Source organism: Nomascus leucogenys, chromosome 2 (assembly GCF_006542625.1).
Source record: "Nomascus leucogenys isolate Asia chromosome 2, Asia_NLE_v1, whole genome shotgun sequence".
Classification (NCBI taxonomy): Eukaryota; Metazoa; Chordata; class Mammalia; order Primates; family Hylobatidae; genus Nomascus; species Nomascus leucogenys.
Window position 1 is genome coordinate 82,334,187 of NC_044382.1, and position 16,325 is coordinate 82,350,511.

The 16,325-nt window shown below is 44.0% G+C and overlaps 1 protein-coding gene across 1 annotated transcript in view; it reads right to left on the minus strand.

Moving 5' to 3' along the window:
* Nucleotides 1-460: 460 nt before the first annotated feature.
* Nucleotides 461-16,325, minus strand: part of HS3ST2 (heparan sulfate-glucosamine 3-sulfotransferase 2) — a 108,010-nt gene continuing 92,145 nt past the window's right edge. The window contains exon 2 of the mRNA XM_003261440.3: nucleotides 461-1,854. Within this exon, the coding sequence (XP_003261488.1) occupies nucleotides 1,236-1,854 (619 nt within the window). The 3' untranslated portion in view covers nucleotides 461-1,235. The remainder of the gene's footprint in view (nucleotides 1,855-16,325) is intronic.

Here is a 16,325-nt window from a genome sequence, read left to right on the forward strand (position 1 = left end):
GGGGACAGGCTCAGTGTAGCCAAGTCTCTCTCTCTCTCTTTTTTTTTTTTTAATAAGAAGCTGGAAGTCCACATTTTTTACATACAAATGCTCCCAGTTTGTAACTGTTGACAGTTATTTCAAAATACCATGCTGGCCAACCAAAAAGATATCTGATGCCCCATCAACCTTCGGACCTTCAGTGTGGCACTTCTGATCTAAAATTTCTAAGCAGAGAATGAACACAGACTTATGTTTCAGATAGAGGGTGTCCCCAAAGATCTCATGTGATCTTTCTGCCCCAGCTTCTGCCACCAAGAACTTCTTTCCTCATCTCCACCGCATTGCCTCTGCCCCATGTAGTCCTTGCCCTCCTCCCTGACTCCCCAGACCACCCCCAGCACCAGCTGCCTTCTTGCACTGGGAGAAGTTTAATTAATGAACTGTGCTGCAGAACCAGCTTACAGAGAAAAGCCCAGTGTTAAGGACACGAGAGAGCCATATTTATTTCACATGGACAAGCATGATTCCATTGCATGCTGAACATGAAAGCTCGTATGAGCAAAGTACCCGTAACAGCAGAATTGTGTGCTTTTGTCCACAGGGAGCAGGGAGAGTCACAAAGTTGTTTTCAGAGACAGTGTTTTTCAAGCACAGTTCAAACCACAGGCTCTGAAGTCGCTGGCTTATTTCGTCACCAAAGGGTCTGTCTCCCAGGAGTGGCCGGAGGTGCTTTCAGCTTTGCAATCTCTCAATGAATTGCTAAGGTCTGAGGAGGGCTGAGGATGGTCTCCCATCCCACCACCCAGAGCATCTTGAAGAAATGAAGCTCAGAGGGAAGATAACATGCCACTTGGAATTAACAAGGCCACTCCTGCGTGGACAATGACAGGGACCGACTCCTGTGTTCGTAGCAACAGAACCATCATCGCTTATAATATCTATCATCACTGGGACATTCACTCTTCTTAAAGCAATTCCCCAAGGCCCCTTATGGGCAGAAAGGAGAATTATTCTAGAATTTACTGGACATGCCAGGAGCAGATCAACTTTGCTTGAACAGACTGATGAGAACTAGTGGCAGGGACTCTGGTCTCTTGGCTTTAGCTGGGCTTCCTGGTTCCAAGGTGATGCAACTCAAGTTGGGAAAGGGGGCTGGAGCCAAGGTTTGTTGGAGGGAGATCAGATGGTCTGGGAGCAAATCTCCTGGAAGAGATGAGCAGAAGAGCCCTTGAGAGCCCTTTCCTCTCGTGGGCTTATTCCCACCTGAAATCCTGCCCCACAGTTTCATAAAATTTGATATTATACGGTCTATAAAATTCCCGGAGCTGGTCTATCACTTCAGGATCAATCTGTACATGAGTTCTCCCTTTTGATTTGCCCAGGCATCGAGGCAGGAGGCTCGATTCTGTTTTTTTCAAGCAAGGGAATCCTTTGGTCTTGTTGAAATAGAAGTGCTTGTCCGTGATGAATCTCTTAATGCCCAGGAAGTCCTGGACTCGCCCCATCTCGCCGGCCGGGTCAGTGATGAGTCGCTCGCCACTGACGAAGTGAATCTGAGCTAGCGGGAAGTACTGCAGCCAGCTCTCCAGGTGCAGCACATACATGCCGATGCGGATGGCGTTCCACGACACGTCCACCAGGCCCAGGGTGCGGTTGCGGAAGGAGAGGCCCTCAAAGGTCGGGATGTCGGGCTTCTTGGAGAGTGTCTGGGTGTAATCAGAGATGGCACGGGTCACAGGGTTCCGCACAACCACGATCAGCTTGGTGTCTCGGGACATGTTGAAGATGCGTCGAGGAGCCTCTTGAGTGACGAAGTAGCTGGGCGTCTTCTCGAGCGTGATCTGGCTCTCGAGGGTCCTGGGCATCAGGCTCCTGTGTGGGCAGAAGGAATACATCATCAAATAGGTTTCCCTGCGGCCAGGCCTCAGGCCCGGCTACATCAGCCCTTCCACCCAGGGGCCTGTTGCATCCCCCTCCTGGCCTCTGTTCCATTCAAAGCTCTCACCTGGTAAGGGACTCACTTTAAATCTTGTTGATTTTCTTTTCTTTTCTTTTCTTTTTTTTTTTTTTTTTTTTTTTGAGACAAGCTGTCAGTCTGTCGCCCAGGCTGGAGTGCAGTGGTACAATCACAGCTCACTGCAGCTTCCAACTCCTGGGATCAGGCTATCTTCCCATCTTCCCATCTCAGCCTCCCAAGTAGCTGGGACTACAGGTGTGCACCACCGTGCCTGGCTAAGTTTTTCTATTTTTTGTAGAGCAGGGTCTCATTATGTTGCCAGGCTAGTCTCGAACACCTGGGCTCAAGCAATCCTCCCACCTCAACCTCTCAAATTGCTGGGATTACAGCCTTTTTTTCTTATTTAATCTTTAACCTGTTTGCTTCAAGACTGGAAACAATCTAAACATCCATCACTGTGAGCTAAATAAATTGTGGAATAGCCAATTAAGAGGGTTAGGTAGATCCGTATGCATTAATATGGAAAGATTTCCAACATACAGTGTTAAATGAAAACAGGCAAGATACATTTTGTATATCTTATGAAGGATAAATAAGGAACCAATAAAAGCAGTTGCTTCTAGGGAGGAAACTCGAGGTGAGTGCAGAATTAGAAGATGAGGGATAAATGAGAATTATTATTTTTTTTAAGAAACAGTGTCTCACCTCACTCTATCTCCCAAGGTGCAGTGCAGAGTTACAATCATGGCTCACTAAAGCCTTGAACTCCGGGGCTCCACTGATCCTCTCACCTCAATCTCTCAAGAAGCTGGGACTACAGGCTCATGCCACCACTCCTGGCTGATTTTTAACAATTTTTTGTAGAGATGGGGTCTCACTGTGTTGCCCAGGGTGGTCTTGAACTCCCGGGCTCAAGTGATTCTCCTGCCTCAGCCTCCTGAGCAGATGGGATTACAGGTGTAAGCCACCATGCCTGGCTTATTTTTTGCATTTTTTGTAGAGATAGAGTCTCACTATGTTGTCCTGGCTGGTCTCAAACTCCAAGTTTCAAGTGATCCTCCTGCCTTGGTTTCTCAAAGTGCTGGGACCATAGGCACAAGCCACTGCACCTGGCTAAGAATTACTTTTTATTGTATAACCTTTTAAACTGCTTGAAAATTTTAATGCATTTATTACATATTCAAAAATTACAAAGTAAGCCACTGAATATTGTTCTGGCAAAAGATATTTCTCCAAATATATTAAGAAAATCTTTTTTTGGGGAAAAAGTCTTGTCTTGCAGGAATAGCAACTGTTTTAGATATGAGTTCTGACGTCTTCTTCTGCTGAAAAACATTTGAAATACATCCTTTGTGTAGGCTTGAACAAGCACAGAACTCCAGGCTGCTTGGGACCTCAGTCAGGAGCCAGGCTGTGTAACCTCTCTTTCTCTTGTTTTTTAATTTCCTGGCTCTGCTTGAGACCCTAAGAGATTTGGGAGGAAGCACTGAAGTCTCTTTCCCGAGAGCATCTCATTCAGGCCTTAATGGAGGGGATCATCCCTGGTTCCCAACCACTATTTCTTGGTGAAGGTCACAGTTGACCCTTACATGCATTTTTCTTAATCCTGGCTGAGCATTAGAACTACCCGAGAAGTCCTTCCTTCCTTCCTCCCTCCCTCCCTCTCTCTCTCTCTCTCTCTCTTTCTTTCTTTCTTTCTTTCTTTTTCTTTCTTTCTTTCCTTCCTTCCTTCCTTCCTTCCTTCCTTCCTTCTTTCTTTCTTTCTTTTTTAAATAAACATGTCTGGGCTCTGTCCTAGAACAACTGATTCAAAATATTCAGGGAGGGGATATACTTCTATAAAGTTCCTCAGCTCATTCTAATGGGAAGGCAGAGTTGAGAAACACCTTTCCTAATCCTAATGAGGTAGGAGGCGGGTCTAGACTCCGGAGGCAGGGCTTGGACATGGGACCAAATTGCGGACTAGCTAAAACAGGGCGGGGAAGAAGCAGATTTCCACAAGACATGCCCACCTGTGTGCCCTGTCAGCTTACCATTGCCATGGCAACGCCCGGAGGTGACCATCCCTTTCTATGGCAACAACCTGATGACTTCGAAGTTACCAACCTTTTCGTAGGGTGGTAAATTTCTGCATAATCTGCCCCTTAATTTGCATGTAATTAAAAGTGGGTATAAATATGACTGCAGAACTGCCTCCGAGCTGCTACACTGGATACACTGCCTGTACAATACCCCTGTAGGGTAGCCCTTCTCTGCAAGGAGCAGTGCCTCTGCTTCTTCTGTACACTGCTGCTTCAATAAAAGTTGCTTGTCTAACAACACCGGCTTGCCCTTGAATTCTTTCCTGGGCAAAGCCAAGAACTCTCCAAGGCTCGCCTGCCCTGCATCACTAACACTATGATTTACCAACCCCCAGAACATTCATTCTCACATCCTTTGGAATATCAACTCCTGGTTCTTAGCTTTCTGCTTCCCGGCTCCTATCACTATCTCCACCCAATACCCTGGCCTCACAGTTCTTTGACCTTTGCTACTCCAAGTATTTCCATTTTCTCTTCCCTTCACCAACTCTTTTTTATGGCCATACCTTGGGTCATGCCATTGAAATTTCCCTAACTCTGAAATGGTTAACTCAGAAATTTCACTGTAAGACTACGTAGAGGTTTGAATGGTGACCCTCCAAAAGATGTGTCCACCCAGAACCTTTGTTCTGTTTTGGGGTTTTTTGTGTGTGTGTGTGAGACAGAGTCTCATGCTGTTGCCCAGGCTGGAGTACAGTGGTGCCATCAGGGCTCACTGCAGCCTCAATCTCCCCTGCTTAGGTGATCCTCCCACCTCAGAACTCCCAGGTAGCTGGGACTACAGGCACTCACCACCACTCCTAGCTATTTTTTGTATTTTTTGTAGAGATAAGGTTTCACCATGTTGCCTAGGCTGGTCTTGAACTCCTGGGCTCAAGAGATCTGCCTGCCTTGGCCTCCCAAAGTGCTGGGATTACGGGTGTGAGCAACCACACCCAGCCCATCAAGAAAATTTGAACGTGACCTTATTTGGCAAAAGGATCTTTGTAGATGTAATTAAGTTAAGGACTTGCAGATGAGATCATCTCGGATTAGAGTGGGCCATAAGCCCAGTGATGAGTGTCCTTGTAAGAGAAGGGAAGAAGAGTCACACAGGAAATACAGTGACCTGAAGATGAAGGCAGAGTGTGAAGTAACATGACTACAAGCCATGAACACCTAGGATTGCCACCAGCAGCCACCGGAAGCTAGGAGAGAGGCACAGGGCAGATTCTTCTCAGGGCAGATTCTTCTCAGAGTACTCAGAAGGAACCAACCCTGCTAACAATTTGGTCTCAGACTTCTATCCTCTAGAACTGTGAAATAATGCATTTCTGTTGTTTTAAGCCACCCAGTTTGCAGTAATTTGTTATGGCAGCCACAGGAAACTACAGATTACAACCTTGTCCTTTTCTACCTTTTCCAAGTCTCAGACTTCTTATACCCATTTTCAACTTCATCTGGGATTCTCTTGATTTCACTTTATTCCATACCGTCCCTGGACCCAATGAATAATCATTTCAATAGCATCATCTTCATCCTAATCAATTTTCCTGTTCTAATTGCTCTTCCCAGTCTCTAATAATGCACCCTTCCAGCCTTTTATCCTTTCCAGTTCTGTCCCTGGGTTGCCAAACAGCAGTGGAGAAAATTGCTGGTACTTACAAATATATCCTTAATATGTTCATGGATTCTAGCATCCATTGAATCCTCAGTACTGTTCAGTGATCTTATATTTGTCTTTTCAGGCCCTTTCCATCATTTTTTGTAGTAAATGTTTCAAATTCTCATCAAACACTCCCAGCCTGAATCCTGTCATCCACCCTTAACATGCAGCTAGTCACCCATAACACTAGAAAGGCATAAGCTTTCAACCTAACACCTCAACTCCTTCAACCTGCCTCTCCTTGATCTTAAAGCTGATCCTTATGGGCAACCATGCTGAGCCCCTCCTGCTAGTCTCCGAGAACAAGGTATGCAAGGGCTCACCCATCCACCTGTGCTTAAGATCCCTTCCCCTTCTACCTTTCCTGCAAACCCACCCATTGGCGCCTTGAACCTTCTAATTCATTGCTAGACTGATACAACTGATCTTTTTCTTCCAGGCCAAAAGTCTATGTGGACCCTTTTTGGTTGAAAGTTGAAATCGTATTTATTAGTATTGAGTAGGACAATTAAAAAAATAGTATTTATTAGTATTGAGTAGTATTAGCTTTCTGCTTCCCGGCTCCTATCACTATCTCCACCCAATACCCTGGCCTCACAGTTCTTTGACCTTTGCTAAAATTTTTAAAAAATTGAGAACTAATTTAAAAAAAAGTATTGAGTAGATTGTTTGCATTATGTGCAAACAATCACAACTGCACTTGAATAGAATTCTTTGGCTGGATTTTCTTAGAAATCTGGATATATTATATCGTCACTGTGGCATATATGGTAATTAGGTGTTGGCCTGTATGACAGGAATAGATGAAATTACTTAAGTGTAACAGTGCATTTAAATCCCAAACTCTACAGGGGCTATTGAAATAAAGGTCTTCCCTGGCACAAGGAAATTGACTTGACTTGCCATTAAACAGATTCCTTTGCAATATCCTTCAATACACTAAAGAATATCCAAGAAAGGAATTGAGGACAGATTTTCTAAGCTTACTTGACTATAGAGCTGTGAAGCACCAATTAACATCTCTTTTTGTTACCAGTTTGGAAAATGCTGACCAAATCCAGTGATCTCCAAAGTATCACATTATTCCCCCATCTGTGCACTAAAGTGAAGCTCCACCCTTCTAATTTCTTTTTTCCTTTTCTTTTCTTTTCTTTCTTTCTTTCTCTTTCTTTCTTTCATTTCTTTCTTTATTCCTTCCTTCCTTCCTTCCTTCCTTCCTTTCTTTCTTCTTTCTTTCTTTCTTTCTTTCTTTCTTTCTTTCTTTCTTTCTCTCTCTCTCTCTCTTTCTTTCTTTCTTTCTTCTTTTCTTTTTGAGACAGAGTTTTGCTCTTGTTGCCCAGGTTGGAGTGCAATGGCATAATCTCAGCTCACTGCAACCTCTGCCTCCCAGGTTCAAGCAATTCTCCTGTCTCAGTCTCTCAAGTAGCTGGGATTACAGGCATGTGCCACCACGCCCAGCTAATTTTTTGTATTTAGCAGAGACAGAGTTTCACCATGTTGGCCAGGCTGGTCTTGAACTCCTGACCTCAGGTGATCCACACACCTTGGCCTCTCAAAGTGCTAGGATTACAGGCATGAGCCACCGCACTCGGCCCACCCTTCTAATTTCTAATTGGTGTTATCAGTTGCAAAACCAAATGGCAAATACTAAGGAAGATACAAGAATCAGGCTGCAAACACACTGTAGTCATGCCACAAGTCAAAGGGCTCCTGGGTACTTCAAATTTTCTCTATCCCACCAAAAAACACCCTTGAATATTTATTTCTCCTTGAGTCATTGGAATAGAGTGTTGGAGTCCTGTGTGATGATAACGTGCAAAGGTACTGTGTATACCTTCCCATGACCTGTGCACATTGGAGGAAGGCGTGATTAGACTTTTCCTTGGGGCTCATCTTTCTTCTTTATGTCACTGTTTAAATTTTGCTTACTTGTTTCCAGCTGCTAGCAAACAGCTGAACTTTTCTCTCACCCTGCAACGCTTTTAAGCTTCTGCCTCCTTTGTTTTCTATGTAGCTCTGCAAAAGTTACTGAAAGAATAATCTAATGCTCATTGTTTGGACTTTCCTCCCATCTGTTATTTTAACTTGCTCAGGAACTATTTTCCCTACATCTGGTAACAGCCCCAGATTTTTCCTTGAGGACTACCACTCCTGCTTTGGACAAAGTCTTGGTGGGCCAAGGGTGGAGGGGCATGTCCAAAGTTAGGCTATTAGGAACCAACTGTGTTACAAAGACTAAAAAGCTGTCATAAAGATTGAAATTCCAATCAGATATAAAGCCCTGGAAGAGATTCCTCATTAGTTTCTGTTGCCAAATCCCTGCAGCTATCTAGGTTCTTGCCCTTTCTGAGACCTGGCTCTTCCCCTTTCTTCTGGATTCTGTGAGTTACTACACATTCTTCCAGTAAGCTTCTACTATTTTAAATTAGTTAGAGTTGGTTTTTGTTGCTTGCAATCCAAGAATTTTAACCTATCTTTTACAGTCTGGCCTCTTTCGATCGTTTGAATATTTGTCCCCTCCAAAACTCATGTTGAAATTTAATCCTCAACGTGGTACTACTGGGAGGTGGAGACTTTAAGACATGATGGGGTCATGAGGGCTCTGCCTTCATGAATGGATTCATCTATTCATGGATTAATGAATTAAAGAATTAATGTGTTAATGAATCAGTGGTTTATCATGGAGTGGAACTGATGTCTTTATAAGAAGAGGATGAGAGATCTGAGCTAGCAAGTGAGCACAGTCAATCCCCTTGCCATGTAATGCCCTGTGCTGCCTTGGGACTCTACAGAGAGCCCCCCAACAGCAAGAAGGTCCTCACCAGATGGAACCCCTTGACCTTGGGCTTCTCAACCTCAATAACTATAAGAAATAAATTCATTTTCTTTATAAATTACCCAGTTTCAGGTAATCTGTTATGAGCAACAGAAAATGGAGTAAGACACTTATTTTCTGTTGAAGCTATGCCCACTGCACTTGATTATAAATTCCATGAGGGCAGGGCAGGGTGTATCTTATTTGCAGCTGTATCTCCAGAGTCTACCACAATCCATGGCACATGTAAGGTCTTTATCAATATCTTTGAAGTTTAAATGAAGCCAACAACCTATCTAATCCATTTACACATTGAAGCCCTCATCCCCTTTACAAATTCCTGACTCTCCCCAAACCATTCTGGATCTTCTCAATGGCCTACATTCCACTTCTCTCATGCTGGTTTGTGTTTGTTTGTTTGTCTGAGACAGGGTCTCGCTCTGCCTCCCAGGCTGGAGTACAGTGGCACAGTCTCAGCTCACTGCAACCTCGACCTCCCAGGCTCAAGCAATCCTCCTGCCTCAGCTCCCCAAGTAGCTGAGACCACAGGTGCCTGGCTAATTTTTTGTATTTTTAGTAGAGACAAAGTTTCGTCATGTTGCCCGGGCTGGTCTCGAACTCTTGGGCTCAAGCAATCCATCCACCTCAGCCTCCCAAAGTGCTGGGATTACAGGTGTGAGCCACTGCACCCGGGCCCACTTCTGTCATTCTATGTGATCCTCCTGGATGACCTCATTTCTTCCCCAGCCTTTAACCGTCACCTGAGAGATGCTGACACACAAATCTGTAACTGCAGCTCCAACTTAAAGCTTTCCTATGTTCTTAATTGGAATGCCTGTCTATGGACTGGATACCTCACTTCAACAATTGAACATTTTCCTCCCCAAATTTCTTTCTCTCTTTTGCCTGCATTTGCAAATATCATCACGAAAGGAGGAAAACTTCAGAATCATTCTTAACTCTTCCTCAAATCCAGTGTCTTTCATTCGTAAGTTTTACCTCCCCAACCTTCTGAAGTCTCCAGCCTCCTCCCTTAGTCCATGAACACAGCCGCAGGCCCCTGTCAAGTCTTCCTCAGATCACAGATTTCTCTCTGCCCTCCGTGCTCCTATTCTTTTTTCCCGTTTCAATTCATTCTGCATTTCATGTCCACTAGGGAATCCAATCATGGATTCTAAACTTTCTGGAGCAAATCCAATTAAGTCAGGCATCAATGATTCTTTTGAATAAGGTCTGTATTCCTTGGCTTGGCATTTGAGGCCCTTGTCTACCTTTCTAGAATTAATCTCTTGCCACTTCCTTGGTAGCCTGATGTTTATGCCATGCCGAATATAAAATCCTCCCCCCAAACATGAACCTGCCCTTTCATGTGTGTTTTGCACTTGCCAAGTGTTTTATTTTTATTTTTTAAGACTCTGGTCCATCTTACTTGTCTCCTTTGCCCTGGTGAATGCCTACTCACATTTCCAAATCCAAACCAAAAGTCACACACACCCTCTGTAAACCCTTCTTTGTGTAACCTCATGGCACTTTGTATAACCGCCTGCTGGCACCCTCATGCCCTTGTGTGTGGGAATTGTTAGTTATGTATCCATTTACACCAACAGATTCTCAGCAACTTGCACGTTTCTTGTTCATTTCTGCCTCCCTCACATCATACCTGGCATACCATAGGTGCTCAATAAATGGATCAAAGATCCAGTGTCAGAGGTAGATGCCCATTGAGAAGTGGCCCTTGAGTCCTCGGAAGTTGTCAGTGCTGATTTATAAAGCTCAGCCCTTCTTTAGCATTCTGGCCTTGGGCAGCTAGTACTGGAGGGAACTTTTCTGTTGTTTTTAAGATTTCATTGTGCCCACAGGGGCTCTCGCTCACGACTGAGGGGGAGTCCAAGCTCTGCTTCCACCAAACTTTCCAAATGTAGGAAGGTAGAATGAGATTTAAAGGAACGTCTCATGCCATTTCTGTTTTGCCACCTGTACACCGTCTCTAGCCCAAGGCTCTGCCCTGTGGCTGGTGCGGAGGGGGTGGTGAAGTTAAGCTGCATGCCAGGACCACTTGAGGGGGTTTTGGAGCAATGCAAATGTCTGGGTTCTACATCAGACTAATTAAATCAAAAACTCTGGGCATGAGGCCCAGGGACCTGCAATTTTATTTATTTATTTATTTATTTATTTATTTATTTATTTAGATGGAGTCTCGCTCTGTTGCCAGGCTGGAGTGCAGTGGCGCAATCTCGGCTCACTGCCACTTCTACCTCCCAGGTTCAAGCGATCCTCCTGTTACAGACTCCCGAGTAGCTGGGATTACAGATGTGCATCACCATGCCCAGCTAATTATTTGTACTTTTAGTAGAGATGGGCTTCACCATGCTGGACAGGATGGTCTCGATCTCTTCACCTCTTGATCCGCCCGCCTCAGCCTCCCAAAGTGCTGGGATTACAGGCATGAGCCACCGCGCCTGGCCGGTACCTGCAGTTTTAAAACTCTCCAGATGATTCCAGTGGGCCACCAGTGCTGAGAACCACTGTGGCAGACTGCACCTTCCTTTAGACACGTGTCCCTTAATACAGTTGCTCATGAGAATTAACTGGGTGCATCTTGGAGAAGAAATTCCCAGGTCCCTCTTCTGTACATTCCAGTTTCAGTGGGTTTGGGGTGCAGTTCAACAATATGCATTTTAAACAAGACTCCCCCGTGATTCTTACGATCAGAGAAGCTTGGAGCATACAACCTTAACAAAAGGTATTCTCATAGGTAATATGGGCACACTCATTACTACCTAATATATTTGATGTTGATTTGCATGTTTACTGTCCCTGGCCACACCCATCCCATCCCACAGTAGATGATAAATTTTGAGAGTGAAGATTGTTGTCTATATTATTCACGGCTGTATTCTCTATACCTGGACAAAGGCTGGTACTTTGTAAGCATTCAGAAAATACTTGCAGAGAGAAAAAATAATAAAGACAAGGCTTTAATCTTGGAACAATGAGGCAGAATCATATTGTTTGTACTGGTGAAGATGTGTCCCTCTTTCTTATGCTATAAAAGTCTATACTGTTTCACCCTAAGGGAAACATCACAGACTTCCTGTAGCCCCTTCCAAAAAAATAAAAAAAAACAAAACACAAAAAAACACTCAAGTACTCTCTTGTCATCCTGAGGCTTTCTGGAAATTATATTTTTGACCCACACTGGGCTGCGCAGTGGAACACAAAACAGCTCCCTTGGAACCCACTGTCCACCCAAGGGGCATCCCTTGCACATGTGAGCAAGTGGGAACCTGCCTGATGTCAGGCCATCATTGGAAACTTACAGAACTGGCACACCACTGATTATTACTGATAGGATTCTCTGGAATATTTCATTTTCTGCTAAATTTGTACACTCTTTGTATGTGTTCTGGAAGACCCGGCTGCCTGGAGGCCTGTGGTGATTTATTAGCTTCTAACTGGGCAACTAAGCTCCTTGAAAATCATTGCAGTCTCCGGAGAGATAATTAAGAGCGGAAGAGGAGGGAAAAGGCCTTATTGCAAGAAACTGGTTCTTAAAACTAAACCTGCTGAACCCCCACACACTGAGCCACGTGGCAGGCACAGCACCTGTGGCCGTTTATCCTCGTCTAGTTGAGCATAGTCATGAGCCCCCTCTCATATTGTGGGACCATTCCCTTCCAAGTCCACAGCCCCAAATCATTATACTTATGTGACCCTGGAACAGGCCACTAAGTCTCACCTCAAACTACGGCGACCATTCTCATTGCTCACAAGATAGTCTTTACCAGGATTTCTGTGGCTCTTCCTGATCCTGCCCATGGCCCCTCCTGGGCTCTGGCTAGACTAGATTATTTGAAGCCAGTCTGTACTCCTCCAAAAACTGTATTTTTCATGCTAAGGGAACCTTGACATGTTGTATCCTTTGCATGAAGCCCTCCTTAACCTGCCTGGCAAAACATCTCTCAGCTCATCATCACCTCCACCATAAATCCTTCCCTGACTGTGCCCTTATTATTTCTCCCTTCCTGGAGGAGTTAAGTGTTTTTTTACTCTTGTGATTCCGTGGTACCCACTATAGACATAACCCATTTTTGATACATTATCTGAGTCTATCATCCCTCTAGAGTTCAGTGTCCCTGAAGGCAGGGATCATGACTGTGGCATCTCTATATCGACAGTGTCTAGTCCTCTGCTGGTATGCACTCATGGATTTATTCACGAGACAAGCATTTATTGAGCACCTACTATATGCTGGGGATACAGAGATAAGTGAGTTGCAGTCTCTTTCCTCAAGGAGTTAACAACTTTGTGGACCAACTGGGACAGGAGGTGGCAGGGTCCCCTTTTCCTAGTGTGATGGGCTGCACCTAAACTTGGCTTCCTATGAGAAGTGGTAGCTTTCTTCCTCTGGCAGGAAAGGTTATCCCTGAACCCAGTTTCTCATAGGTCCTCAGGTATTCAGGTGCTGGGCAGCTGGTTGTCCCAGATAACTCCTGTAAATAGCTGGTATCTAAATCCAATCAGCCAGTTGTTTGATCATTCCCTGACTGACAAGGCTGCTCTAATCCCTGCACTATAAGAGGGAAGTTGATAAAGCTGAAGGGGCAGAGTCCCTTCATCCTTGGGGCATAAACCACATTGGGTCCAGGCCCTGGCAGTTCTCTCAATGAGATGGTGAGAAGAAAGGGTAATGCTGTCCTTCTGCCTCTTCTATTGTGACCCACGGCTTGCAAGTTTCCCCAGTGAAGCCTATTCCTTTATCCACCCCTTGTGTATTGTGGAATTTATCCCTAGTCCTGCTGTGTGACAAGTGGAGACGACAAAGGGATCCTTCTTACATGGTATGTCCACATAGAGGGCCACTGAGCAAATAGACTGCACCTCGCTTATCTTTGTATCCCTGGTGTATAGTAGGTGCCCAGTAAACACTTGCCTAGGGAATGAATACACTACTGCATGCCAGGCACAGGACTAATCATTGCCAATATAGAGATGTGACAGTCATGATCCCCACTTTCAGCTACTTTCAGCTACCGGCTACTTTAATGGCTGGCTATGAGTATAGAATTTGGAATCAGAGACCTGAGTCTTGTCACTTGCTAACCATAAAAAATGGATACGCAGCAGTCATCAGCCATACACGTGGTTATCAGTGCCTTGGACATAAATAAGACAATAGTTGACACTTACTGTGCAGTGACTGTGGGCCACATGCTGTTCTAAACTCTAAATCATCTCACTTGATCTTCACAATAACCCTACAAAGTAGGAACTCACGCTATTCCAGTTTTTGTACTGAGGAAACTAGGACACAGAGAACTAAAGTAAATCAGCAAAGCAACACAGCCAGTTTGCAGAATCCAGATTCAAGTGCGACTCTCGCACAAGAAGAAAACGTGAGAATATAAAAATGAATCTTGGCATGAGGACAGCCTTTCTAGGCATGAGACAAAAATCATGAAGGAAAAGATGGAAAAGTTAGACTCTTAAAAAAAAATAAGTCCCTGGAATAGAAAAATGCCATAAATAAAAGGAAAATGACTAATTGGAAAAATATCTGCAGCACCTACACTATAAACACAAAGAGCTGATTTCATATCTATTTTTCATATCTTTTTATGTTTTATATATTTTTCCAGACACATTGCAAATCAATAAGTAAAGGAGAACCAGCCAGTGGAAGAAAGGATCATAGGCATGATAAAAGAGTTAATAAAGAGCTATGAATAGAAAATAAACATATGAAAAGATAAATCTCTAAAATTAAGGAAACACAAACTAAAATCATGATGAGATAATATTATTCATCTGTAAGGCTGGAAAAATTCTTTTTTAAAAAATTTTAACAATTATGATGGCAAGAATGTAAAGAACTAACACTCTCCTAATTTTGGTAGGCATATACGTTGATGCAGTCTTTAGGAAGACAATTGTATATTACCTATCAAAATGTAAAATGCACATACCCTTTAACCCAGCAATTCCATTCCTGGAAATGTATTTGCACAAGTGCATATAGACTCATGTGCCAGGTGTTCATTGCAGTATTTGCAGTAGACATGGGGAGGCATCTCCCAAGGACACCTGCATAGGTTGTTCCTGGAGGGCAGGTCCAAAAGGTAGAAAGGGTATGGGAGGACACCTACAACTAGAAAACCACACCCTTGGACTATTGTCTAAGCAGGAAATAAACTTTTCCTAGGGGGTTGTTTGTTATAGCAGCTAGCATTAACTTAGTACTGCAACATTGTAATAAAAAAAAGACCAGAAACAACCCATGTTTCTATCAGAACCACAGTGAGGCCATATGATAGATTATGATCTGACTGTCAAGAAATGAGGTGGATCTACAAATATTGACATCTAAAGGGGTCAACATATTATTAAGTGAAAAAAGCAGGTTGCAGAACAGTAAGTTTAATATGTCCCTATTTACATACAAAATATACACATGTGTGCTAGTGCCTATATGCATAGACATCTTCTAAAAGGATACACAATACATTTAACAGTTATTATCTTTGAAAAATAACCTTGGGGGATCTGGGCTGGGCCGTAGCGTAGAATGGGACTTTATTTTCACCTTTAGCTTTTTGCATTAGGATTTATTTTTCTCTTTGCCATGAGCATGTATTTTTTGTCGTTTTTAAAAAATCTAGCTAATGAAAAGCTATTTTTAAAAGTCTCCATTGATATTATTTAGGATGAAGAAAGCCTCTACTGTGGAGTGAGGGGGAGGAAACATGTCTGGAGTGGCTGAGGTGTGGGCGGGAAGGAAGGATGTGGAAGGTGAAAATGTATAGCTCCTTTCTCAAGAAGCTTGCTTGGAAAGGAGGAACGGTGATCGTGGGTGTTGAAGGAATGTTTTTGCTGCTGCATGTACAGCTCTGGTAAGTTTCCAGGCAATTGGACTTCAATTTCTTTGGTCCTCTCTGCAGCTGACCGTGGGACACTATCTGGAGGTAACTCCCAGGATAGCTCTTCTTCTGTGGTCTGGGCTTAACTTCTCTCCCTGCCCTCCCTTCTCCCTGGAAGTGGGCCCCATAAGCCTGTGCCTCTCACACTTTAATGTGCATTTGAATCACATGTGGGGGTCTTGTTGAAATGCAGATTCTGATTCAGTAGGTCTAGGGAAGGGTGCTAAGAGTATGCATTTCTAGCAGGCTCCACGGTGAGGCTGACTTTGCTGCTCCTTGGGCCATCTGTTGAATTGCAAGGTCTTAAGGCAGCCCTGGCAATACTGGTACAAAGGACATAGCCAATGAATATTTATTGCATTAATCAGAATCGGCTAATTGATGTTGGGTGAAAATTTGCGGATGACTTGAATTCAGAAAGCCTGCATTGGAGTCCTAGCTTTTCCTTTTCCTGGCCATATGACTTTCGTGTTAGTTTCTTCACCTGCAACGTGTGGATCATGGTAATGCCGAGTTCACCTGGCTGTTGTGAGGTCTAAGCTGCGAGAGTCCCGTATAAAGTGTAATGCACCATGACCATCTATTAGCGGGTTCCTCTTTTTCTACGTGATTTCTCCCTTTAGTTCAAGTCTTTTCCATTTTCAAAAAGCCAGCGATTTATCCCTTCACCTGCTCCTGCGACAGTCCTGTATATCTCCTTTTCTTCCCAGCCAGAGTTCTTGAAATAAAGCTGCATGGCTTCATTTCCTCACCTCACATTCATCCTCCTCTTGCTCCATCTCCTCCCACCCCATCACCTTCTGAAGCGGTACTCTCTGAACACAACCCTAAATGCCAACTCCACCTCGAATCTTGGTCTTGTTTCACTTTTCTGTGGCCTCTGAAGCACTTGCCCACTCCCTGCTTGTTGAAACTTGTTTTTCTTCCT